Source organism: Phocoena phocoena, chromosome 18 (genome assembly GCF_963924675.1).
Source record: "Phocoena phocoena chromosome 18, mPhoPho1.1, whole genome shotgun sequence".
Lineage (NCBI taxonomy): Eukaryota > Metazoa > Chordata > Mammalia > Artiodactyla > Phocoenidae > Phocoena > Phocoena phocoena.
The window spans coordinates 75,811,851-75,838,513 of NC_089236.1; the positions used below are offsets into that span (position 1 = coordinate 75,811,851).

Consider the following 26,663-nt stretch of genomic DNA (forward strand, 5'->3'; position numbering starts at 1 on the left):
TCCTTGGCCTCTCTGGTGAGGGGGCATCTATGCGGTGGGCAGCTGTTGTTTAGTTCAGGGAACATCCGTGACCCCTCTGGGAACAGCACCCATATTTTATTTTGGGGAGAAGGCTTCCTGCACTCCAGGGATGTGGTGCAGGTGAGGCTGGGCCAGCCCCTCCCACAGGCAGGAGGCCTGGGACTTGCCTTATTGACCTGGACGTTCCGTCTCCCCGGCTGCAGGGATTGCTCAAGTGTGGACACGTGACTTAAGCCACACTACTGGACTCCACCGGGACTTCTGCAAAAATTATGGCAATGAGGTGATCTCTTCCTGCTGCGGTTCCCAAACTGAGAGGTTATAAATCTGTAGCTGCTGGTGAAATCAACTAACAAAGAGAAAAACAGAGCTCAGAGGTGGGGTCGGGGGGCCAAAGCTCGACTTGGAGCTTTGATAGAGCTCGAGAGAGTTATTCTCTGCATGGAATCTCTCCTGTATCTCTGTGCTTCAGTATATCTCTTTATGTTAGCATATTTCTACCACCTATCTATCTATCTATCTAATGAACAATATATTCCCTGTTGTTTATTTCTGGACCATGAATTCCGTCTTTGCTTCAGTCTGTTCCAGTAGGGTTTCTGCACTTGCAGGATGCCTTACCGACACACATACTCTCCTCATGGAGACACTGTGAAGCTTTAATGAGACGATGGATCTTAGGTGCTTGGCTGAATGTCTTGTGCTAAGTGCTCACAATTAGTAGACAGTAATAATGCTGGGCGTGGTTATAACAGTGGCAGTGACATTACATACACAGTAAGGTAGCCTGGAAGCTAGGGATGAAATCTTCATCATGGATCTTACCCTTGTTTGGGAAATCATCCGCTTAAACCTGGGAAAACATAGTTTCTCTGTATTCCCTTGCACATCTGTAAATCTGTGATAATTACACTCTCTATACTTACATCTCAGAGAAGTTATGGAGATAAGTGAATGGTTCCCTTCCTCTTCGATATTTTGTTAATACATTACAGGCAACACCTCCAGTCTAGTATTTATTCAATTTGTTTACTTCCACAGATAAACTTGTGTTTCTCGGGTTACGAACCACATCTATTAATCCTCTTTCTATCCCCAGCATCTAGCCCAATAGCTGGTACATGATAGATGCAGGAGGGCAAAATGATGTGCCCCCCGCAAAGAGGTTACATCCTAATCCCCAGAACCTATGAATATCTTGTAACGTGGCAAAAAGGAATTGAGGATGCAGATGGAATTAAGGTTGCTAATCAGCTGACAAAATAGGAAGTTTACCAAGCGAGACTAATCTAGTCACACGAGATCTTAAAAAGAGAGAGAGGTTGCGTCCAGCGGGTAAGAGAGATGTGACATGTGAATAACTTGCTTCTCCACTGCTGACTTTGAACTTGGAGCAGTAGAACCACAAGCCAAGGAATGTGGGTGGCTTCAAGAAGCTGGGCACTCTCCTTGGTGGACAGCCGGCAAGGGAACAGGGACCTTGGTCCTACAATAGCAAGGAGCTGAATTCTGCCAACAGTCTGAATGATCAGGAACCAGGTCTTCTCCTAGAGGTTCCAGGAGAAACTTTGATTTCAGCCCGGTGAGATCCGACTTCTGACCTACAGAACTGGGAGATAACGTATCTGTGCCGTTTTGAGCCACAAAGTTTGTGGCAATTTGTTAAGGGAGCAAAAGAAAACTGAGGCAATGAGTGTTGCGCAAATTTATGTTGAATGAGTGAAAATGCAAGAGAAGATACTTAGGGCGGAACAGGACGCACTTCTCAGGAAGTAAAATGTGGAGGAGAGAATATAATTTCATACACATCTACCACATTTCTCCTCAGACATTTCTCTCCAGCATAGCAAGCATTTTACAAGAAAAGTAGGCGGAGCTAATGACCCTCTGGAGTGAAGCCTGTGATGAGAAGGGCACGACTGGGAGAAGCTTGGCTACTCCAGTTACAAAATAAATTCTGGTGAAAAGGGAGAAAACAGAAGAGCAGTGAACTGTGCCCAGTCAGGGAGCCAGATGCCGTGGCTTCGACTGATGGCTTCAGTGTGAACCCGGGGAAGAGACTTGGTTTCTCTATTCTTCAGTTTTCTTTTCTGCTGGATTTAACCCCTGAGCCGTCATGTGGGACGAATATGACTGAGGAAGGCCTACGCCTGCTTCCTCACTTGTGCAGACTTTCCTAGGTGATCACTGAATCCACTAACGGTCCCGACCTCAATCTTCTTTACAGTCCAGACCCCACCGTGCACGGAGCCAACGGGAAACCCACCCTCAAGAGCTGGACGACAGCTCACGTCCTTTCAGCTCTGAACCTCCGTGACGTTACATATGGAGTTTCCCTAATTATATGTTCATGTTTGCTTCTTTTGTGCTAATTGATGGAGCTCATGGTTTCTAATACACTTCCTGCTTTTCCTGATGCTCCATGCATTTAAATTTTATCTCTTTGTGGAAAGAATAATAGAAGCGGACAGGGATGTAAACCATTCTTCTTGTAAGGATTAAGATTTGGAATTTGAAAGCTGTCCACAAATCTCATAAAACTGTTATATAAAATCATGAGTCTGCATTTCCTTCTGACACTACAAGAGTAGGCTGGAAATGATAAGAACAAACATATCTCCAAATCGAAGACAATTTACCTAGAGATAGAAAGTTTATTTAGCTAGGTTCTCCCACCCCCGCTTTTCATTAGGATTTATTTTTTAGAGCAGTTTTAGGTTTACAGCAATGTTGAGCACAAAGTACAGAGTGATTAGATTTTCCAAAAGAAAAATTCACTAACTGCAATTTCGTGACATGAAAAGTTTGCAGATTCAGGTTTAAAATCTTCTAGTCGTGAAGCCACGAAAGGGTGGACACAGTACACACAACATCTTTGCAAAGTGAACGTGGTACTAAATCCCTTCAAAAGGAGATTTGTGAAATTCATGAAAATCATTTTATTTTGCCATTAAAACCGATCCGTACTGGTTAATACTCTTTCTTCTTCATCATTACTCTCTCTGCATAATTATTATCCTCTAACTCCTCTAGGCTGAGTTCTCTCTTTGCCTTTATGATTCCTTTTTATTGCTTCCTCTCCTCTAATCCTCTAGAACTTTTGAAGTACACAAAATCCGTCTTCATAGAAGGGTTAGACATTATTCTCTTCTTGAACAAACAATACTGAATGTATCTGTTCTATTCCAAAATTACCAGGCAGAGCTCAGAGCCGCCCTAACAAAGTCCCACAGGCTGGGCGGCTTCAAAACAGTACTTTATGGTCTCACAGTTTTGGAGGAGGCCAGTCTGAGATCAGAGTGTTGGCAGGGGTGCAGGTGATGGTATTCTCCCTGTGTTTCCCCCCACTGTGTTCCTGTGGGTCTGTTTGTGGGTACGAATGTCCCCTTGTTATAAGTACACTTCTGTGAGATGAATCGAGATGTTAGAGCCCTAATTTCCTGCACCTCAACGTGACCGTATCTGGAGACGGGACCTTTAAAGAGATGATTGAGTTAAAATGAGGTCTTTAGAGTGAGCCCTAATTCAATGAGATTCCTTATGAAAAGAGTAAAAAGAGTAAATTTGGACACCCAGGAAGACCCCTGGGTGCACACACAAAGGGAGGAACCTTGTGAAGACACAGTAAGAAGGTGACCCGAGGAGAGAGGCCTTTGGAGAAACGAAACCTGCCAACACCTTGACCTTGGACCTCTGGCCTCCAGGACTGTGGACTAATACATTTCTGTTGTTTAAACCACCCCGTCTGTGGCGTCTTGTTACATGGCAGCCCTAGCGGATTAACATACCCACTGGGCAGCATGGGATCAGGGCCCATCCTGGTGTCCTCACTTTAACCTGATCACCTCCCTAAAAGACCCTATTTTCACATAAGGTCACATTCTGAGATACTGCAGGTTAGGACTTGAATTGGGGGGCAGGGGGCAAGTTAACCTTGACGCTCGGTTTGGGGGCCCACTTAAAATGTAAATTCCGTAAGTGAGGTGTCACAGCGTTCGTCAGGCTTAAAGTCTTGTCAGTCACGAAGCTTTCTGGGGATGATGTGAATCTCTGTAGAACGATGTGTATTTCACCCTCCTCCTTGCTCTAGGGAAGCTCTCTAAACGTTTTCTTTCAACCTCCATCTGAGTGCAGACCAACCAACTCATTGTCCAGGATGCCCTCCCCTGGTCCTGTCGGAGCAGCGTTCAATAATTCTGGCTTCAGTAAAGGAAAGTCGTCCATCCTAGGGAGTTCAGAGGTCAAGACATACCGGCCAGGCCAGCAAGTTACGCTGCTGCTACAGATTACCAGGCAATTGTGAGATGATGTCACTAGGATCCTCTCCAGGTGGCATCAAGGAGGACAGCTTTCTGCTCAATGCACCTGCGGTGCCCACTGACCTGGGAACAGGCCAGGAAGTGGCTGCAGGCTCCGCCCTTCCTGGCTCCAGAGGCAGCAAGCTTAGGGCTCCCTGCCATAGAGACTGGACACACCTTGGGGCTGATTCAACTCCACGCCATGCCAAAGCTCCACGCATGGTCTCCTCAACTCTCCCTGGTCTAATCCCTTTCATTTCTCCTCTTAGATCAGGTAAGGTAGAGAGAGAAAATGCAGAAGTACAACGTGGACTGTGTTGGAACTTCTCCAAGGTTTGTCTAGGTGTGTAGGCTTGGGAGGGTATGGTCAGTTTTATCAGCACACCTGGAGGTAGATGAGTTTATCACCAGTCCTTCCTGGCTCTCCAGCGAGGGGCATCCAGGGGGGCCTGGAGCGAGATGCCAGCCTCCACTAACACAATGCTGGACTCTGCATTGTCTGGTGCTGGGGTGCTTTGCCCTCATTCTGGACCAGGGGGCGCCCATCTGACTCAGATTCTGCCTGGACCAAGGGGCGCCCACCTGACTCAGACTCTGCCCTCAACATCCAGGAGGGCTGAATGTGCTGGAGACCCAGACGCATCAGCCACTTGTAGAGATGAGGAAATGGAAACCCAGTGGCTACGACGTTCCAAAATTCATAGCTATGGGCGGAATCCACCAACCTAATTTCTACTCCGGGGCTGTTTCCCTGCATTAGTCCCCTCGCTCAAGGTAAACTTGAACTGCTGGGGAAGCACACGGAGGTGGACGTCGGGGAAGATGATCTTAAGTATGAGGACCTGAACTCAGGTCTAACTATACGAATTTAATAAGCCTCCAAAAGTGCAGTGTTTTAATGGAAGACGATGTCCCAAACACATGAAGTTACTACATGCTACGTAAGTTTTAAAAAATAACTTATTTTTGTATTTATTATTTATTCTGATCATACTATCTTCCTTCACATTTCTCTTTTGGTCTAAATTTATATATATATATATATATATTTATATAAAGATTTTGTATCTACATAAAGATTTTGTATCTACATATTTTGTAGATTTATATATATATATATTATATATATATATATAAAGACTTTGTATGACATCACATGGTGCTATAACTAGCTGGTATTTCATTATTCCTTTTTCAGAAAAAAAGACCCTTGAGTTTTAGAAAATAATCAAACATATTCACACAGTGGAGAAGGTACGGAGATTAAAGATATCATAGACGTCCAAATTAAAATTTATAGGGAGCAGATTTTTCTACTGAAACACTACTTCGGTGAGAAAATCTTTTACATAATCTTTCTAAAAATCTTCATCAACTCCCCAGATGTGTGAGATACAATTTAGGGAATGATTTTTCACAGTTGTCAACTCTCTCCTGTGAATGACACGCAATATTAAAAAATTCCTTTCTGACTCGATCAATACGCACATCCAAGTATTTTCCCCCATCTTTTTTCTCTCAAAGGATTATTAAAATGACTTCCCTTGCCTGAGGGAAATAAACCGCTTTAGGTCCCCTGCAGACACAGAGCCGCGCCACCAGGGGGCGCCCGTCCTCCATCACTGTATAATCAGACCTGTCACCCTAACGTGCAACAGCCCGCCGTGTTTTCCCAGGAGGCGGAAATATAACCTCATGCTTGTCACAGCTAAAAAATGAAATGCAGAATTTACACAGAATTCTCAAAATGTTTTATCTCCATTGTCAGTAACCCCCAGCAGATCTTTTACTTTATTTTTTCTTTCAATAATTCACCTATGAAAAATACAGCAGCAAATCAGGTAGGGTCTCTCTTATCCATCAATCAAGTGGCAATTTTCGCAATGTATGTTACCATAGCACCCGCAGCCTGAGACGCTCTGCTACTTCTGTGTTGTTAGTGTTGGCTCACCATTCCAGGTAAGCAATCCAGGATTTCTCCAGGGGATTCTAGAAGAACGCGAGGGAGTGTGCAGGGGGGAAACCCACGTAATTATCGCCATGATGGGTTGACAGCGCAGAACCCACAAAGGACTCCACCCCCTCACTCTGAAGACGAAGAAACAGTTTCTAAAATAGCAGAGTATTGTGTGAACCCAGCTTGAGAACAGAGCCCACCTCGAAAAGTTTTAGCTCAATAAAGCCTGACATCCAATGACGGGCTTCACCCTGACAGCACCTTGGAATTTCTCCCTAATTAATTTCTCAAACACCCCTTCAGCAACGCCTCAGTTTTATCCTCTAACAGAAAAACCAAGAGAGATCTCAGGCAAAGTGTCTTTCCTTCATTACCTGAAACAGAAGCAGAACTTAACAATAGGAGGAGGCTCTTCTCTCCTCTAGTTTTGTGGTTAAAACATCTGTCCTTCACCTTCAGCAACAGCCTGAGTCAAAGACGTTGTACAGCCAAGGACACGCATTCTCAGATATTTCATTTCTTAAAAGTAAGCTACCGGCTTGCCAAGGATCATAGCAGCAGATGACCAAAATGTAGACACGTAAAACACGCCCATGTAGGACACGGGTAAGTAATATATGCCTCAGAAAGAAATGATGCAATGAGGTTGCATCGAATAACTTACCCCAATTTTAAATAACTCCTGATTATTGAAAGGAATTTTGTCTACTCTGAACCCTCTAACTGGTTCCCTGATCCCAAGGACTGAGATGTACTTTTTGGGATGGATAACAGGAATTCTAAGCATCAGTATATATCTAATAAAAGCCTAGATGACAGGAAGACCTGGAGTCCTGTAATCCCAGTCCCTAAAAGATGGGATGATGCAGAGGACGCTAGGAAAAAAAGCCATAATGACGCCACTGGTTTGTCACTATGGAGAAGCGCCTTGAACAAAACTGACCCTCACCTGGACAGCATCTGCCGGCGAGACTTTTGCAGTCACGCGCTCGCTGAGTACTTTTCTGAGATGATTTTTAGAGGGAATCTCTTTCCTTTTGGAAGCTTCTGAATTGGATGTGTTTCCATTCGTAGGGAGACCATTATTAAAGGAATTTGAAGGAAACTGTCTGTTCCTTCAACTCTTGATGATAAACGATTATAGTTTTCAGCACACAGAATGGCAATAAAATCATTTATTAATTTTTTAAAAAAGAGGAAGTACCGGAGGCAAGATGAAGACCAACCTACTTGGTGAACTCCTTTTAGTGAAATTGGGTTTAGTGATTGCCATTTACTCATTTCATTGAGGGGGGAGTCCAGCAGATGTGCTGTTCTGTGTGAGCTGAAACGTGGCTATGAGCCTGCTTCCCAGTGGGCCTCAGGTCCTGTACAGCCCACTGGGGAACTAGGAAAAATACTCCCATTTCTCGACTAGACTTAGCCTCATTCTGAGTCCAGAAGACGCTCCATTCACGATGCGTAAAAGGTGTGTGAGATGACTCAATACTTACTCCAAGTATACCTGAAGGGCGAGTTCTTTGGATCTTCACGTCTATCTGTAAGAGGTGAACCTTCAAAGATCGTGTGACAATGTTTGGAAACAAATGTTTTATATGTAAAAGTCTTACTAGTTTCCCTACAAATGTGAGGCCACTGGGCTCCTGGGCAGGGTTTCACCAGTGGCCCCGGGAGCTCACTTCTTCCCAGAAGGAGATGTTCTGGGGACCCTGGTGTCTGGGACCCTCATCGGTAGTGACATGGCAGCAAGCAGTTCCCACCTGCAGAAATCTCTCCTGTTCAAGTCCAGCAGCAAAACTCAAGGGACCTCTGTGACCCAAGGTGGATAAAGGATGGCTGCTAGTGATAAGACACAGAAGAATTCTTCCAGGAAGCCTGGGTCACAGCTTAGAAAAGAGGATCAATCTGAAAATCAGTACCATTGTTTTGGTCAAAATTTTTCACAGCGCTCAGGGACCAAATGCCTTCATAATTTATTCTGCACGTTTTTGAGAAGTAAGAAAAAGAACATAGGCCCAGCTGACAGTGGGGAAAGAAGAGTCAGATTCCCAAATATTCAGTGACGAGATTCTCCCAGAAAGCTTCTAATTTTGGTGGCATTTTCCCCTGGATCCGACAAATGACAAATCTCTCCTCCTTTCCTATTTGTTTTCCTTAATGATGTAGATGAAAAAATCTGACTTTGAAAGACTCAAAGACAATTAAAAATATAAGATAGACTTTCTGCACATGTGCGAAAAGAGATTAATTTCCATGTTTAGCTTTCTGACGGCCTTGAAAGTGTACAGGGAAGCCGATGAACGTTCAAACCTGTATTTCAGATTCAAACATACAGAGAAGAGACCAGGAAGCAGGAGGAGATAGACAGACGCCTCTCCCTTCATCTGAGGTTCTTTTCTGCTCTGAGAATCTAGCGAAGCTGTTGACCTTCTCTAGGAAAAAAGCTACATGCATGAGAATGAACAAGAATACAACCTTTACATAAAATTCCAGAAGTTTCTCAGAAGTCCTAAAATCACAGACACCTCATTGGTCCTTAAGTCAAGAGATGAAGACCTTATCTTGATGACCATTTATTGAAGTTTTGTGTGGAAGACAAATAAATGAATAGCCCGTGACTGGTGAATTCTGGCTCAGATTCAAAGGAAGAAGGTGTTAATATCTTCCTTCCTTCCTTCCTTCCCTCTTCCTTCCTTTTATCTCTCTCTTCTCTCTCTTTCTCTGTCTTCCCAGTAGAGAGGAACCATATGAAAAATGATGTCAGCATCAAATCAGTGGAATAACAAAAATAATTGGTAAATCACTTTACATTCCACAAATCGCTTCCTTATGTACAATGGCTATTGCCTATGGATGACGTATCTCGTGCAGCTTCTCTATCTGTATTCCTCACTGCAGACATGCCTGAGGGGTATCGCTATCACTAATGTACTAACGAGGAGATGGTGGCTCGGAGAGAATGCATGAATAGAAACAGGAGGAAAGCCCATGTCTCTTAACCTTCATCCAGATATCCTTCCCATAAGTTTGGGCAGCACAAAAGCCATCCAGTGTGTAGGCAGGCGTTTAGGGGAGAGCTTTGCTGGACAGTCTCTTGATAGCACATCACTTAGAACAGGATGGGTTATGGATAGGCATGGAAATAAGTGCTCTAGAAAGAATCTGATAAATTCTCATGTTGAACATCTCAATATGTCACTCTGCTTAGAAGGGTCTAAAGTTTATTATAAGAAGAGGGGTTTTCATGTTTCTTCGTACATATGATGGTGTCTTATCCTTAAAACTTGAAAACTAAACATGCTACAACTCAAGCCATCCAGTTACAAGGACCCGCAGCACATTTTTACTGAGACAGCGTGAAGCAACAACTCTCATTATCACATTTCTGCAGCAAAGGGGATCGTTCTCACTTGTCTACTCAGCATTTATTTTTAAAAAGCAATCTACCCTTATCCTTTGCGTCTTATTCTACGTCTAAATTGTATAACACTTATAAATACCCAGAAATTGCATGCTGCTACTGGTGTTTTGCCCAGTCTGAGTCATTTGGTGAAAGAGGTAAACAATTTAACCGGACTCTAATACACATACACACACACGAGTAACTTAAATGGGCATTTCTTCATACTCTCGATACTTATTTAAGATAAAGTAACATAACACTTCTCAGAAAATAGATTTGGGACCTAAACTTGTTACCAATTTGAAGAAGAAACATAATATTACCGCCTTATCACGTCATCTGTTCTTAGGCTAATACAAAGATAAGGCAGGTAGAACCCAACCGACTCTAAGTCAAATTTAAGCAAATCCAAAGATTGCTGACGTTTTTCCATTTTATCCTTTTACAAACTTAATGATGGTGGTCACAGGTAGACGACACATCACGTGGCATCTCCAAATCAGTTTCGGGGTCCTTTCAGGGCTTCTGTGAAGGAAAGCATGGAATAGTCCCAGCCGAATCTTCAGGGTTACATAGGTGGAAGGAAACCCCCAACCAAACAAACACCACATAAGAAGCAGATCCACCGCGAGAGGCTGGGTGCCAACACCTGCCCTGCACTGTACCTGTACAGATGAAACTGGAGAGTCCCCCGTAGATAACTTCATCATTGTCGGGCAGTATGAACGGACACCTCGTCTGAACCTCCAAACAGTATTGCTTGCAAGGAATTGTCTTTCTGCAGTTCAGCTGTGCGACTTCAAAATACTGGGAACACAGCCAGGCTTTGTAGACAATCTGAAAAAAGAGAAGAATCAAAAATAGGGCGGAATGACAACAGTTCTGACTGATAAAGGACATGCTGTACTGTGAGACACATGCTAGGGCTTCAAGCGGATCATAAGAAAACTCACACTTGGAGACAGCGTATTCACACAAGGCCAGCTGCAAGCGATGTCTTGGCAACAGAGCAAAACATTTTTTGATTGAGCCCTTAAGAGAATGCAAAAGGCAATGTGGCGTTTGAGGGGATGTAACTCATGTGAAAAACAGTGGAGTTAAGCAGGGCCTGGAGTTTTTAAAATCCAGTGATATACAAGAAAGGAAATAACTGTGGATCCGCCGTGGTTATTTACTGCAGGGTGCGAGAGCCCTGCAGACACCGGCTATTCCCCCCAAGGGCACTAGATGGCGCTGATTCCCCTACAAAGATGCCCCCGCGGGCTGTGCAGAGGCGGCTGGTTAGAGCTTGAACTCCAGGGCACAGAACAAGCAGCGGCGGGCATTTAAATTGATGACTCACATCAAATGCATTAAATATCTCATCGTCCGAAAGCCGGGAAACACCCAACCTAAATCAGACACTTTATGTCGTGGTGTGGTGAGGAGAACGAAGAGGGAAACCTCCTCAGAGCCGCAACTTGGACCTTTAGATACTGTGATCCACATCGATATTCGATAAGTATTTGCTTAATTTAATAAAATGTGAAAGGACTATGAATTCACCTAGCTCTTTGTTTTTGATAGGTATTTAGGAAAGTAGATATTGAAAAAATGCCTTATTCTAATATAAGGGAACAAGGTGAAACTAGGCCCAAATAAAACCATGGCAAAGTATCACCATACAGATGGCTGTGACTCAGGTATTTCCCAGACCCTGGGCGCTGATGTCTTCTGTTTACCTGTTTCTAAGGCTAATACTAGCCTGGTAAGATTCTGTCGCCTATGTTCTGCCCGGAAAAGTGGATGGTGTACCGTTAAATGTACACTAAGAGATCGTAAATACCTGACAATAGTAATAGCGAGTATTTATCAATTTCACACTCTGTTCTAAGCAAGGTACATACATTTTTTCCCCATGTAATTCTTAGCACACACATAGAAGGTAACTATTGGTCACACTTTGCACACAGATAATAATTAGCAACGGAAGTAAGTGGACAGCCTAGAATTCAAGCAGAATCTAGATAACTCTTGCCAGTATACTGTGAGGAGAATTCTTGTGTCAGGAAAGGGAGAGAAATAAACATCTCTGAGATACGTTCCAATGCCTCCCTTTTATTTTTGAGGGAGGGGGGTTGAGAAAGTTAGATGTTTTGTGGTGGCACAAAACCAAAGAAACAAGATGATTAACTTTTAAAAGCCCTCAAGGATTTTCAGGGAAAAGCACACGATGACAAATGAATACACTTGTCTTCTTTCATAAGAAATCCGTAGTATAAGGAAGACCAGAAATCTTTTTTATAATGGCTTAGCCTTCTCCTATGGAGAGACATACTAAGTCATCGCTTTTCTAGGTGTCACTGAATAGTATAAATGATTATCTGATGCTAAACAATAATTTAGGGAAGGAACAAAAACAGGTTTAAGGTCTCTGATGATAAATGACTGGTTCAACTACGTTTACCCCCATCTTTCCTGGAGGGCTTGTACTTTCCTCTCTCTGTGGAAGTTACGCTTGCCAGGTAACTATGCTCGTGAAGGACGTCTCACCCCACCCCCGCTCTGCTGCTGCCTCTGGAAATCACTGCTGACAGTACAACAAACTGTTTGACAGCTGCCCATCCTACGGTCAATAGAAAATACTCTCAAGCTACAGTCTAGAAAAGGAACTGACTAGACTATTAAAACGGCCTAAAAAAGAATGACATTTTTACTTAATAGCTGGATAACAATTTTCTCTTTCTCCCAGAGCGTTTTCTCATTTCTTATTTTTCCCCCTGAAACCCTTGAGATGGGTTTGGGAAATATTTTACAAATAAAGAACCTGAGTTAGAGAGAGATTATAGTAGCAAATGGACAAAATTCAGGCCAGCACTTCCTTCACTGGGCCCTGGGGTAGCTGGACCTCTTCTGAGAGGAAGTGGAAAGTGATGACAACATGACAAAAGGTGGGTCTCTGGAGTCCTCGAGGGGAGGGTGGCAGTTCAGAGGGGAAAGGTCCTAGAGGTCATCTAGCTAAGCCTCTCATTTTAAAGTGAGAACTGGGGCCTAGGAAGATCACAGTTGATGGCAACCTCAAATCCCTGCCTTCTTGGATGTTGTTTTAATAACACAGCACATTACTGGGAAGGCATCAACTGAATCATTCTTAACGTACCTTTTTTTTCTTTCTTTTTTTTTTTTTTTTTTTTTTTGGTACACGGGCCTCTCACTGTTGTGGCCTCTCCTGTTGTGGAGCACAGGCTCCGGACGCGCAGGCTCAGCGGCCATGGCTCACGGGCCCAGCTGCTCCGCGGCATGTGGGATCTTCCCGGACCGGGGCACGAACCCGTGTCCCCTGCATCGGCAGGCAGACTCCCAACCACTGTGCCACCACGGGAGCCTTTCTTTTTTTTTTTTAAGTCAAGTCACTTCACCCCAGATCTGCACTTTCCAAACCTTCCCTTGAAATTCTGCGCAGTGGCTGTAATAATCACACCCCACCCCTGGGCTGATTTCTGGGTCTTCTCTGCACCAACATCACTTTACAAATCCCCTCGGTTTCGCGGGCCTAATTGAAGGTGTGAGGAGAGGAGGGGAGATCCCAGGGAGCTGTGGTCTATTGAACTCATTTCCAGATTCCCGATGAAGACTAGTTTTTTTATTTTTTAAGATAATTCTCAGTTTTCAGGAAAGTTCTGGTTGTAATGGTACAAGCATGGTTGAGAGGAAAATCCCAGGAGACAGACTGAGCGAGGGGTCCCTGTTCCCTGATTACGGGAAGTGATGTTAAGCTACGGGACTCTAGGAGGGGGATGCTTTATGGGGCTAGAAATATTGTTCATTACGGGTTATACCCAGTGCCCTGAATAATCATGGCTTTCAGGCTCCTCTTTACAAGTGACGTCATCATGCACCAGCGTGACGTCAGCATGCACCAGTGTGACGTCAGCACGCACCGGGTCTCACGACCTCTCTTGGCTCTGGGCGTTCCACACGACCACGGCTCACCTCCCGTAGAGCCTTTCACAAAATGTCCCAGATTCGTATTTTTCCCATAGGGACTTGGATTCTCATTTCTTTTAAGTATACTTGCCTCCCTCCCCCCAAATTTATATTCACGTTTTAGAGCAAGGGAACCAATTTATATTGCAAATATATGTTAGCCGGCTGAAAAAATATGTCGGTTACAATTTATTATTATTATTTTTTATTATTAAGAAAAATGTCAGGTATTGAACATGGTTGTCATCTTCAAATCAGAAGGCTGTTTTCCCTTTTCCCCCAAGAATTACTAAGGGCTAACTCTTCTTACATGTATACCATGCGTTGATGCGTTTTCTGAGGCCCTTCCCTGGCAGCTCTAACGCGTGAGTGGCGTGTGTCTGGAGCACGCGGGGCTGAAATCGCTGGTTCCGTAAGCCGTAGTCTGCGGTGGCGACCGCCTCGGGCTGAGGCACTTTGATGCACAAGGCATGTTGTTACAGTTGTGAGTGGGGCAGGAGGTCGAAAGAAATGTTCGCATGCGTATATCTGAGCGTCTTTCCTTAGCCCTGTGTCAGTGTCTGGTTAAAGCACACGTGGCACCCAGAAAATGGAAATACTGACATATTTTAAGAGGGAAGCAAGAAAACAATCCCCGCCTGAGGATAAGCCAGGTCATCTGAGGAAGAATATTCAGAGATGGACAGTGTAAGGAGACAGGCTCCTTGATCCGCCTAAGCCTTACAATGTCAGCACGCCTTGTCCCGCGGGGCTGCATCTTCGCTCCATTTCCTGCGTCGAATGCAAGTACCTTCCTGTTTTCTCCTGGTGACCCGCTTCGTGGGTCCTGTGATAACACTCGGTCTAATCCCCTGAACTTCAGAACGGCCCTCGCTTCCTGGCACCGCCCTATGTTTTTAAGTCCACCCAATCCATTCTCACCACCACCCTAGGCTCAGTCCCTTCAGGAGAGGGACTCCGTCTGAAGAAGGCAGGGCCAGCCCGGCTCCACCTGCTAGTCGGGTGTGATACCTGGAGGCCCACAGACGTGATGGCAACGATGACAAAAAGCAAATCAACTCTTCAAGCTTTCCTGAATAGAGGATGCTACCATCCAACGATGATCTCGGAAACGAAGGAAACTGGGGAAGAATTGGTCAGTGTGTCTCCTGCACAGTCCGGGACACACAGGAAGCCAGCTTCTTCTTTCCCTTCTTCCTCATTAACACAGTAAGTCCCCTACGTACAAATGAGTTGCATCCCGAGAGTGCGTTCGTTAAGTCCAATTTGTTCGTAAGTCCAATGAAGTTAGCCTAGGTACCCAACTAACACAATCGGCCATATAGCACTGTGCTGTAATAGGTTTATAATAATTTTCACACAAGTAATACATGAAAAACAAACAAAAAATAAAGAAAACACTTTTAATCTTACAGTACAGTACCTCGAAAAGTACAGCAGTACCAGCTATGTCACCACTGCTTTTAGGTTTGCTTCCGGACATCCTGGGCTTAAAATAAAGACACTGTACTGCTGTACTCTACACAGTACCGCACAGTAAAGTACACAAATCACAGCACTTGTGGAGGATGCATGCACGTGACAACGTACGACCCGTGAACTAACTTATGTGACTGGACATGAGAATACGCGTTCCCATCAAGTCTGCAACTTGAAGGCGTGTGTGTAGGGGACTTACTGGACGCCTCCTGCATTATCTGAGTTAATGACGTCCTTGCTGCATCTAGTTTCCCCTCCTCACCTCGCTATGGTTTGGTGTCAGCCTGAACTGCTACACAGAAACTTGTTCTTTCTAAGCAACCTGGCCCCTGTGGTGATAAACCCAGCTGCTAAAATCAGCTATTTTCTTATCTGACTTCTTGGCAGCAATGCGCGCTGCTGCTGAAACTCTTTCTTGAAACGCTGGCCCCCGTGATTACGAGAATCCATTTACCCTGGGCTTCTTCCTTCTCTGCCAGCCACTACTACTTCATTGGCTCTTTTGTTGTAATTGTTGTTTGTTTCCTCTGCCACGCCCCAAAATGTTGGTGTCACTCAGGCTTCTGTTCTAAACTTCCTTCTGCACAGTCTTTCGTGGTAATCGTCCATTCTCACGATTCAGCTTGGTCTTTAAAACAGTGAGGCCTAAATCCTTATTTCCAGGGCACCCCTCTTTCTCTCTCTCTCTCACCTGATCTGTCTATAAACTGCATCCTACATGCTTCTGTTTCCATGTTCTTTAGCATCTCAGCCTCTGCAAGTCCAGAGTGGAATTCAGCATCTTCTCTTCGGGAGAAGCAAGATGAGAGAAATCTGGGAGTTACCCCCAATGTCCCCTTCTACGCTCTCCCCAACCACTTTCTCCCCAGGTCCTACGAGCCTACGTCCTAGATATCAAGGCTCCAAATGTCTTGATTTCTGTTGACACTATTATCCCAGCCATTCCCATCGCTCACCTACACGACACGTCCACAGATGAGCATCTGCGTCTTCAGTCCTGATCTCCTCCCCTCCGTGCTGGTCCGTACCGGGGAGTTAGGGTAACCTCTGTGGGACTATTTGATTCTGTCACCACGCCGCTTTCCATCATCCAGGGCCTCTCCGCAGCACTCCGGGAAAAGTTCAAACTCCTTAAAGGACACTGAGCTTTGTGACCGCGCCCTGCTGAGCGCTCCAGCCTCTGAGCCTCCACCCCCATGCTCAGTCTGTGCGCTGTGGCTGTGGAAGGTGACACGCAGCGTCACTAAACGGCCTCGTCCTCAGCAGCCCTGCACCCCTGCTTCCCCTTCGCCTCGCTCACACAGCCCTCAGCCTGATGGGTTCCTACCCGTCCTGTGTGACCTCATCTGTAAACCTCCTGCCCCTGATCTGTAAACCCACCCCCGAAAGCCTCTGGAATGTTCTCTTCCTATGGACTCACACTGAAGGTGACACTCTTTGCTTGTCTGCTTCCCTTTCTAGGCTCCTGTAAAGGGGCCTCGTGCAATTCTGCATTCCTGGTGCTCTGGGTGTACCTGGGAGAAACTGTCCATGGAACTGTCCTTGGAAGTTCACACCATGGCCTTCAGGCGCACAGCTCTGTCGGGTGATTTGGTTCCTGTGAGCAAGTCCACCCGGCTCTGAGATACTAACAGGGCAGACTCTAACCACGAACCCTTACGTGCTTCCAAGACATTAAATCCTATGGACTCCTTGGGAGGTATCAGCAAACTCCCTTATCGGAGGCCGAATAAATCCTATCGAAAGAAACTTTTAAAAGCCCACTTCATGACTGAACCTCTCTTTCCAAGCAGACACCGTGGTTTAGGTGCTGAGACACAACATGGACTGGGGTTCCAAGCAGAGAAGGACGTCCACACAAAGAGAAGGCTCAGTGGGCGGGACTCAGGGGAGGCCCGCAGCGCTGCCAAGGGCGGAATTTGCTCTGGCCTTGTCATCGGAAATGGACAAGCTGCTTTGGCTGGGATCATGGCAAAACGTTTCTGGAGGACAGATTACACTACCTCATCCCTTTCCAAAACAGTTCTATCGTACTTCCAAAAATGAATTATTCATAGTGATAGAAACAGGTGAATTAAAAGCTCATGTTAGAGACCAAGCTGTCAGGAACTGTGCGCGTGGGCCTCGGGGAAGAAGGAGGGTCAGCAAGGGCCCAATGGGGAGTGATGGAGGCCAGCAGCAGAGGCCGCATGAGGCCAGGAATCATTTCGCAAAACATCTGATCGTGGAGTTGCTGAATATTTCACCAGTGTCCTCCTCTTTTTCCAGCTGGAAAAACCAAGAGAGAATTTAATATCTATATTGGAACGGCTGAGAATTGCCAAATAAGGCATGACTTTCCCTTCCATTATGGGTAACTCTAACATTGAGCTGTGTTTGAGGGGATGGACTCCTTGAATGAAAGCACCATATCATTTACGCAGTACAAAGAAGCCCTCAAAACCCTGAGTCTGTGCACCGCAGATAAAGCTTTAAAGATGATGGGCATGGAATAACTTTGGAAAAATTCAGGTGTCAAGCGAACAAGAGGACTCAGGAAATATGGTCAGCATTTTAATAACACTGTAAGTCCAAGGTAATAAGTGATTCTATTAGAAAAAAAAAAAAAAAGAAAGTTCTTTCATGGAAACCACTTCTGTGTGTCGGCCATGGGTGGACATAATGGTGTTTTCTCAACAGCCTTTTCTAGAATCGGGAAAGACAGGGATAAATGACAGCTTCCTTGTAGACTATCAGCCAAACAATACGTTGGAAATGCAGCAGTGTTACATATCCCAGGGTCCTCTAGATACACTACGTATCTAATGTGGTCTGTGTTAACTATCATCAAAGTGCCCATGATCCTATTAGAATTGATAGTTTTAAAAAGGCAGTGAGGAAGCACCTCGATATAAATTCAGTTTGGGGCTCCATACCTTAAGCAAGTTGAGAATGTTGAAAGGGGTTTAAAAAGTAGGAAATCAACCTTTTGAAGGAAGAAATGGAAGTGAGTCTGTAGATAAATCTGAGACTAGTCTTAAGCATGTATTCATCAAGGAGATGGGAGAGTCAATACGGTAGCGTCCCCTTATTTGGGAGGACTCACATGGGAGAGTCAATACGGTAGCATCCCCTTATTTGGGATGACTCACATGGGAATTCACGAAGCAGTTGATTAATAAATGAATGAGGGTTATAATCCACAATCTAGAGGATGTTTAGAAAGTACCAATGTATTCAGTAGAACAGCAGTAAGTAATCAGTACATTCACTAAAAAATGCAGCCGTATTCACTTTTTTCATACAGGTAAATAGAACGGGAGTTGCTTATTACTGCCTCTCACTTAATAGAAACATCCAATAAAGGTCTAAAGAAAGTTAAGGCATAACTTTCTCATAGAACCCAAAGTAAAATATGGAAAACTTGCAATAATAAAGCAAAATTTATCTAACCATCTGATAATTTTACACAGTCTTACACTTTATAGAACTAGAGTATAAAATGCTCTGGGTATATATCTAAATTTTCTACCTCTTTGCAATATAGTCAAGACATTTCTGTATGAATAATACATGATGACACCCCACTTTACAATATCACAGTCATAAGAGTTGTCAGTTAAAACAACAATAATGTCTTCGCTCAAAGCAGGTGTTGCTGCCCCCTGGTTGAGTGGACTCTTTGTGCGTTATTTTTCTCCCAGATGCGAAGGAGCGCTTCTGATTCTGTCATCACCAAGTCCAAGCTCAGCAGCTATGATTATGGTTTTTGCTTTATCCTGACACGTCCTGTTCTTGAGGACCAGGGACAGGAGAGATGGCAGCTCCTTACGGAAACTATGTGCAAACCAGCGCCTTGGGGATGCAGCAGTGCTGTGTGTCATGTGGCCATTGAAACATGCTATTTATTTACACCTGGTCCTTAGATAAACAGGATCACAGCCAGAAAAGTGCCAGTGAGCCTCTTAGAGTTCATAGCTTTAAAGTACGACAGAGTGAACACTTCAAAATTCTCATTAGAGTAGAGCTGTAGTCGGTTGTCACGATGCAGGAAGAGCTAACTGATTTCTACCAACCTTGGCTTCAAAGGTATCGTTCAATCCATCCAAAGCTATTTACTGAGAGCCAACTATTGGCCTGGCTGTAGGTACATACCCTGGGGACATTTTCCCTGGCCCCCAAAGTAGTCCTGTCAAATTAAAGGAGACAAGGCCAGACGTGGTAGGCAGTGTGTTACCATCAGGGTGCTTTGGTTTGAAGAAAGCAGAGGTCAGTGATGACTGAGGGTGGCCGGCAGTTCTGGAGAAGAGAAGGGGACAGTCAAGACGGGGAGTGGCGTGGCATGTCAGAGAGGGGACTGGAGTGGGGGTCAGTGTGCCTGTGATACAGGACAGGGAAGAAGGAAGGGAAAAGGACAGCAGGAAGACAGCAAGGAGGGGGGACAGATAATAACTATTTACTACATAGGCAGACCTAGGAGATATTGTGGGTTCGGTTCCAGACCACCCCAATATACCAGTATCGTAATAAAATGAGCCACGTGAAATGTTTGGTTTCCCAGTGCATAGGAAGTTATGTTTATATTATACTGTAGTCTACTAAGTGTGCAGTACCATTATGTCTAAAAAAATAATGTACATACCTTAATTAAAAAATATTTTATTATTAAACAGTATTAACCCTTATCTGATCCTTCAGCCCCTTCTGCTGCAGGGTCTGGCCTCCAAGCTGGTGGCTGCTGACTGCTTAGAGCAGCGTTGCTGAAGGCTGGGATGGCTGTGGTCGTTTCTTAAAAGAGGACAACGTTGAGGTCTGCCCATCCTTTGATTCTTCCTTTCACGAGCGATTTCTCTGTAGGATGCAATGCCGTTTGATAGCCTTTCACCCACAGTAGAATTGCTTTAAAAACCAGAGTCAATCCTCTCAAACCCTGCCACCACTCTCAACTAAGTTGATGCACTATTTTAAATCTTCCGTTGCCATTTCAACAGTCTTCAGAGCGTCTTTACCAGGAGTTGTTTCTAGATCATGGAACTACTTTCTTTGCACATCCATAGGAAGCAACTCCTCGTTCTCTCAAGTTTGATCATGAGATGGCTGCAGTGCAGTCCCATCTTCAGGCTCCACTTCTAATACAAGTTCTCCTGCTATCTCCACCACATGTGCACTTACTTCCTCCACGGAAGTCTTGAGCCCCTCAAAGTCATCCATGATGGTTGGAATCAACTTCTTCCAAATTCCTATCGATGTTGATATTTTGACCTCTTCCTGTGAATCGCGACATGTTCTTAATGGCATCTCTAGTGGTGAATATTTTCCAGAAGGTTTTCAATTGACTTTGCCCAGATCCATCAGAGGAACCACTATCTATGGAAGCTACAGCCTTACAAAATGAATTTCTTAAATAATAAGACTTGAAAGTTGAAGTTTCTCCTTGATCCATGGGCAGCAGAACGGATGTTGTGTTAGCAGGCGTGAAAGCAACATGAATCCCATTGTACATCTCCATCAGAGCTCTTGGGTGACCAGGTGCGTTATAAATGAGTAGTACTATTTTGAAAGGAATATTTATTTTCTGAGCATTAGGTCTCAAGAGTGGGTTTAGGGCTTCCCTGGTGGCGCAGTGGTTGAGAGTCTGCCTGCCGATGCAGGGGACATGGGTTCGTGCCCCGGTCCGAGAGGATCCCACATGCTGCGGAGCGACTAGGCCCGTGAGCCATGGCTGCTGAGCCTGCGCGTCCGGAGCTTGTGCTCCGCAACGGGAGAGGCCACAACAGTGAGAGCCCCACGTACCGCAAAAAAAAAAAAAAAAAGAGTGGGTTTAAAACTGTCAGTAAACCGTGTTGTCAACAGATGCACTGTCATCTAGGCTTTTTGTTACATTAGTAGAGCACAGGCAGAGTAGTTTAGCATAATTCTTCAGGACCCTGGGATTTTTGAAATGATAAATGAGCATTGGCTTCAGTTCAAAGTCATCAGCTGCATAAACCCCCAACAAGAGAGTCAGCCTGTCCTTTGAACCTTTGAAGCCAGGCATTGACTTCTCCTCTCTAGCTATGAAAGTCTTGGTCACATCTTCTTCCAATATAAGGCTGTTTTGTTTACACTGAAAATCTGTCGTTTAGTGTAACCACCTTTATTAATTCTCTTAGCAAGATCTTCTGCCAATACTTACTGCAGCTTCTACATCAGCATTTGCTGCTTCACCTTGAACTTTTATGTTATGGTGATGGCTTCTTTCCTTAAACATCATGAACCAACACCCTCTGCTGGCTTCCAAGTTTTCTTCCGCAGCTTCCTCCCCTCTCTCAGCCTTCACAGAACTGAAGAGAGATGAGGCCTTGCTCTGGATCAGGCTTTGGCTTGAGGGAATGTTGTGGCTGGTTTGATCTTCTATCCAGACCACTCAGACTTTCTCTATATCAGCACTAAGGCTGTTTCACATTCTTATCATTTGTGTGTTTGCTGGAGTAGACTGTTAATTTCCTACAAGAACTTCTCCTTTACATTCACCAGTTGGCTGTTTTGCACAAAAGGACTAGGTTTCAGCCCATCTCAGCTTTCAACATGCGCTCCTCACTAAGCTTCATCATTTCCGGGTTTTGATTTAAAGTGAAAGACGCGTGACTCTTCCTTTCACTTGAACGCTTAGAGGCCATTCTAGGGTTATTAATTAGCTTAATTTCCATAGTGCTGTGTCTCGGGGAATAGGGAGGCCTGAGGAGAGGGAGAGAGACGGGGAATGGCCGGTGGAGAAGTCGGAACACACACACATTTATCAGTTAATTTGGCCATCTTATATGGACACAGTTTGTGGGTCTCCGAAACAATTATGACAATAACAGCAAAGATCACTGATCCCAGATCACCATAACAAATATAATAAAAATGACAAATTATTAGAATTACCAAAATGTGACACAGAGACAGGAAGTGAGCAAATGCTTTTGGAAAAGTGATGCCGATAGCCTTGATGGACGCAGGGCTGCCACAAAGGTTCAATTTGTAAAAACCACATTAAAATGAAGTGCGGTAAAACTGAGGTATGCCTGTACTCAGCGCTTCACCTAGGTTTCAGTGCACTGTCTACGTGAGGTGAGTGTGAGTATTCCAGTTTTACTAAGGTGAAAATTAAGATTCAGAGAATTCCGGCAATTTGGCCGAAGTCCCACAGCAGAATACAGCAAAGCCAGGCTGAGATTTCAGGTCATTTTACCCAGCACTTCTACCCCGAGCAAAATGTGTTTCATTGTACCCCACAGACTTCAGATGTAAACAAATACTAACTTCTGATAGTTTATGTAGATTGTTCCTGGGTCTTCTGGGGATAAGCTCTGGAGATCCGAACATTTTCAACACTGTGTACTTCGCTTCATCTCAAGAAAATACTTCAGCAACTGCTGTTTTAGTCTATAGTGAAAGATTTAAAATACAGCAAAGGATCACAGTGTTTGTGATATTAACACATGCTCAAAACTCCAAGCACTGGTGACATGAGTAACACTACCGTTAATGAGAGAAGGGCCAGAATTATGTCTGAAAACAATTGCCTGTCGTTTGAACTAACAGCTACCACCAATCAGAAAGCTACTTTTGCTAGCCCTGGTCCTAAATCCTTGCTGCTCTCTCTTTCTCTTTATCATGTGAACATTTATTCAACTATTAAATTATACAGAACTGATACCAAACTGTTTATCTTTGAAACTGTACTTGCTACACATTTTTCACTCTGTCCTTTTACAATTTTAGCATATTTCCCTTCCATAAATATTTATTTATAAAGTGTTCTGACATGGACATACACACGCACATAGACACACACATTCACACACGCACATACACACATAGACACACACAGACATACATACAGAGACAGACATACATATAGAGACACACACAGAGACATACATACAGAGACGCAGACATACAGACACACACAGACATACATAGACACACACATTCAAACACAGACACACAGACATACACACGGAGACACACACAGACATATATACAGAGACACAGACATACACACAGACACACACAGAGACATACATACAGAGACACACACATACACAGACATACACACAAACACACACACACAGACATACGCAAAGACACACACATACATACAGGGACACACAGACACACACACACAGACATACTGAGACATACACAGACACACACACATTTTCTCTACAGTTGGCCAGATCCCATTATCATATCAAGGAAAAATTGCCTTCTGCCTTTCCTCTTACAGTGGACTTGGAACAGAGCTATTTCTTTTAAGTTCAAAATAAAAACACCTGACTACTTCCCACAGCCATGAACACTCCTTACGTTTCTCTCTGTGTAGAATTATGACTCCAAGGGCCTTTAGAGCATTCAGTTCCCTTCATAAAAGTTGTTTTCTTGAGGGTCAGTGAGCGGGGAGGATTTATCACAGGGAGAGTCCAAGCTTAAACACAAACCGAGGCTAGAATAACAGACTGGAGGGGACACACTGGGTAAGAGAGATCAGAAAGCAGCGCTATTTGTATGACATTAAGTCAAGAAATCAGAAAATGCTAGCAAAATTAGAGTGTGATTTTATTCCTTAGAATTTAAGATGCTTTTCCATTGTTTAAAATCAGTTTCAGCCAGAAAATGTCTGTCTTCTGTTACAAGAGCAAAACAAGGTTAATTGCGTATTTACTGGAATTTGTAAACATTTAGATGGAAATTGCTTCCTTCCAGTGAAAATTCGCCAATAACCTGTTTCTTTTCACCTAGTACACATGTGAGAGGTCATTCATTCACTGTGGAACAAAGTGAGTAGGTAACAACACATAAGAGCCTGACACTTGAATTTCAAACACCTACAGTCTGAAAACTGTTAACGTCAGTTTCCCGACTTCTCATCATTGCTATGGATCCGCAGGAATAGGATGATGATTATAACAAATAGGTGATTTCAGATCTTACAAATGCGACATCTTAAGAAAAGCAAAGATGATCATGACTGACACTTACACAGCACTTACTACGTGCCAGAAACTGTTGATAAAAGTATAACATGTAGCAGCTCCTTTCATTTTCGCAAGAAACCTCTGAAGTAAATAGTAATATTTCTCCTTTTTTTTTACAGATGTGAAAAAAATGAAGCCCAGAAACTTTAAATCCTTGACTAACGTGAGCGAGCTATGCCAAGGGGGCAGCATTTAAACGCAGGCTGGCTATTTTCTGACTAGTTTCAGATCCCACGCACCCAGCCATTCAGCTATGGGACCGGCATGATGACTGCTAGGTATTTTACATTCACCAAAGCACATGGTTCACGTGTCACTGTACATGTTGTGTGTAGACATTCTTGTATTACATCATTTCAGGAGATTTCTTTTTGGCAAAATAAAAGTATAGACTGAGCAACTCGACATACCATCGGAGCAGCACAGAAAATTCTCTGAGGTCGTGTATCATTCATTGCCAACAATTCTCTTCCTGTTTGAGTCAAAGCTCCAATCCCTCTCTCTATATCTTCCATTTCACAAAACACAGATGTTGCGTCCTTCTATATGGACTTGTACTTGTGTATAAACTTTTCTCCAATATTTTTTGTAGAAAAAGTATGACCATCTCAGCCTCCAGCAGGCAATGCCGTTGCCTCCAAATCCTGCAGTTCTGATTGGCTGTGAATCAGGCCACACCTGCTTTTTGGTTGCCTCAGTGTCTCCTTTGAAATTGGTAGTGTTGAGGCAGTGTGTCACAGACGAGACTCTTCGTTAGGACTGTGCTTTATTTGAAACTTGTAGAGAGTCCTCTGTGTCTAGCACTGTGCCTTGATCTATGCAGAGTTATTGAATGGGTTAGATTATTGCAAGCTAAAGATGTTCAAGACACAGGTGTGTAAAACCCCTTCCAAGAAAGGTGTTTGGTAAATACCATGCCTGCCAGAAGATTTTAAACATCATTATGAATGAACTTGGACCTTCTGATCAAATATTCTTGACGATCACTTTAAGTTAAAATTCGAACACACTGCTTTTCTGAAACATCTTCTCCATTACATCATTCAAGTTTGCATAGTACTGGTAATTTTCACGTCTCTATAGACAAAAACATAGGAATGGCTGAAACTGTCAACATCCCCCTCCCCACTGCCAATACATGCAAGTTTTACATGACGAGATTGACAATGAAATGGAAAAGAATATATAATGGAGAGATAAGAGCCCTTCAGGCGACAAGGATCCAAAGGAAGCCATGAGCAATGTCACTTTATTACTTGTGGTGGGTTGGAGACGCGCATTTATTTGCGCTTAGGTTATTTATTTGAGCTCCAGTTAGTAATACCAACCTCCTAAGGTTTTAGGAAGGACAAAATAACCAAATATATGTAGGGGAAAATAAAATACAATCAAACCTAATAACAATCAAATCTAATAATCTAATAAAATACAATCAAATCTAATCAAATCTAATCAAATCTAATAAGACTTTGCCGATGGTATGTGTTGGCAAAGCCCCTGTCTCACAAGGCCAGCTCTTTATGTATAACACACTGGTAGAAATACTGAATTTTGCCTTTTTTATTAACTTGATCATTCCACCAACATCTACTGAGTATTATGTGAAGGGCCTAGGCCAGATACGCTGGTAAAAGGAGTGGTACCGTTATTGATTAACCTGTATTTTTTGGTTAATTTAGCTAAACAGTGATATCAATGAAGGTTAATCTCAAAGAAGGTTAATGGCAGCTACAATCTATTATAGACCGTTTGGAAAATATATAACACGAGGTAAGGAGGCAGCATGGGATTATGAACATAGCTCCCATCCTTCTACTGAAATAGTCTCCTTATTGCCAAGGTGACAGTAATTCAGTGAAATCAGCCCATCCAACACCTCTCTTATGATCTTAGAAGACCCCGCATCTCCTAGAGGTAGAACAGTGAGGAGAACTCGGTGTGAGGAGGGGGGGGGCAAGTGAGGGAAAGCAGACAAGGAAAGGCAACCCCATCATCACAGGGAGAAAAAGACCTGGAAGGTAAATGTATACCTCTGGCTGGGGGGCGAAGCTATGACATAAACCTTTCATGGTGCTCTATTGCCATGTTTAGCTCAAACATACACCAGAAAGAACTCAGTCCTTTTGAGTTGTTTACTTTGTTCTTTGAAACGACATCAAACACAGAAGGTAAGATACAAGTGGAAGGGTTCTGGAGGCTCGGTAGACGATGCTTCTGTTTGTCTGCCTGAAAATCCTCCATTTCAATTAGTAAAGGTTCTCTTCTGCCATTTGGTTATCTTGCACGGTTCAAGCCTACCAGCTTCACAGAAGCTCTGTCATGTGACTGTTTTATAGTATTTTCTAATATTGTTTTGCCTTTAGCTCCCAGCGTAATACTATTTGAACCAGAGATACCACAGATAAAACAGAAACCATACTTTAGACACATATACTCAAATACTGAGAAGTAGTAGTAAACCTAGGTGAGCATATTCATTTTGGATTTCATTTAAAAATTTGCAACGAGGAACTATATCATGGAAATACATGCTCATCTAAAACCAATACGAATCA

General features: G+C 43.7%; 1 protein-coding gene across 1 annotated transcript in view; it reads right to left on the minus strand.

Moving 5' to 3' along the window:
* NALF1 (NALCN channel auxiliary factor 1) overlaps window positions 1-26,663 on the minus strand; it is a 570,556-nt gene that overhangs the window by 18,488 nt on the left and 525,405 nt on the right. Inside the window, exon 2 of the mRNA XM_065896308.1 lies at window positions 10,345-10,516. Coding sequence (XP_065752380.1) covers window positions 10,345-10,516 — 172 coding nt within the window. The remainder of the gene's footprint in view (window positions 1-10,344; window positions 10,517-26,663) is intronic.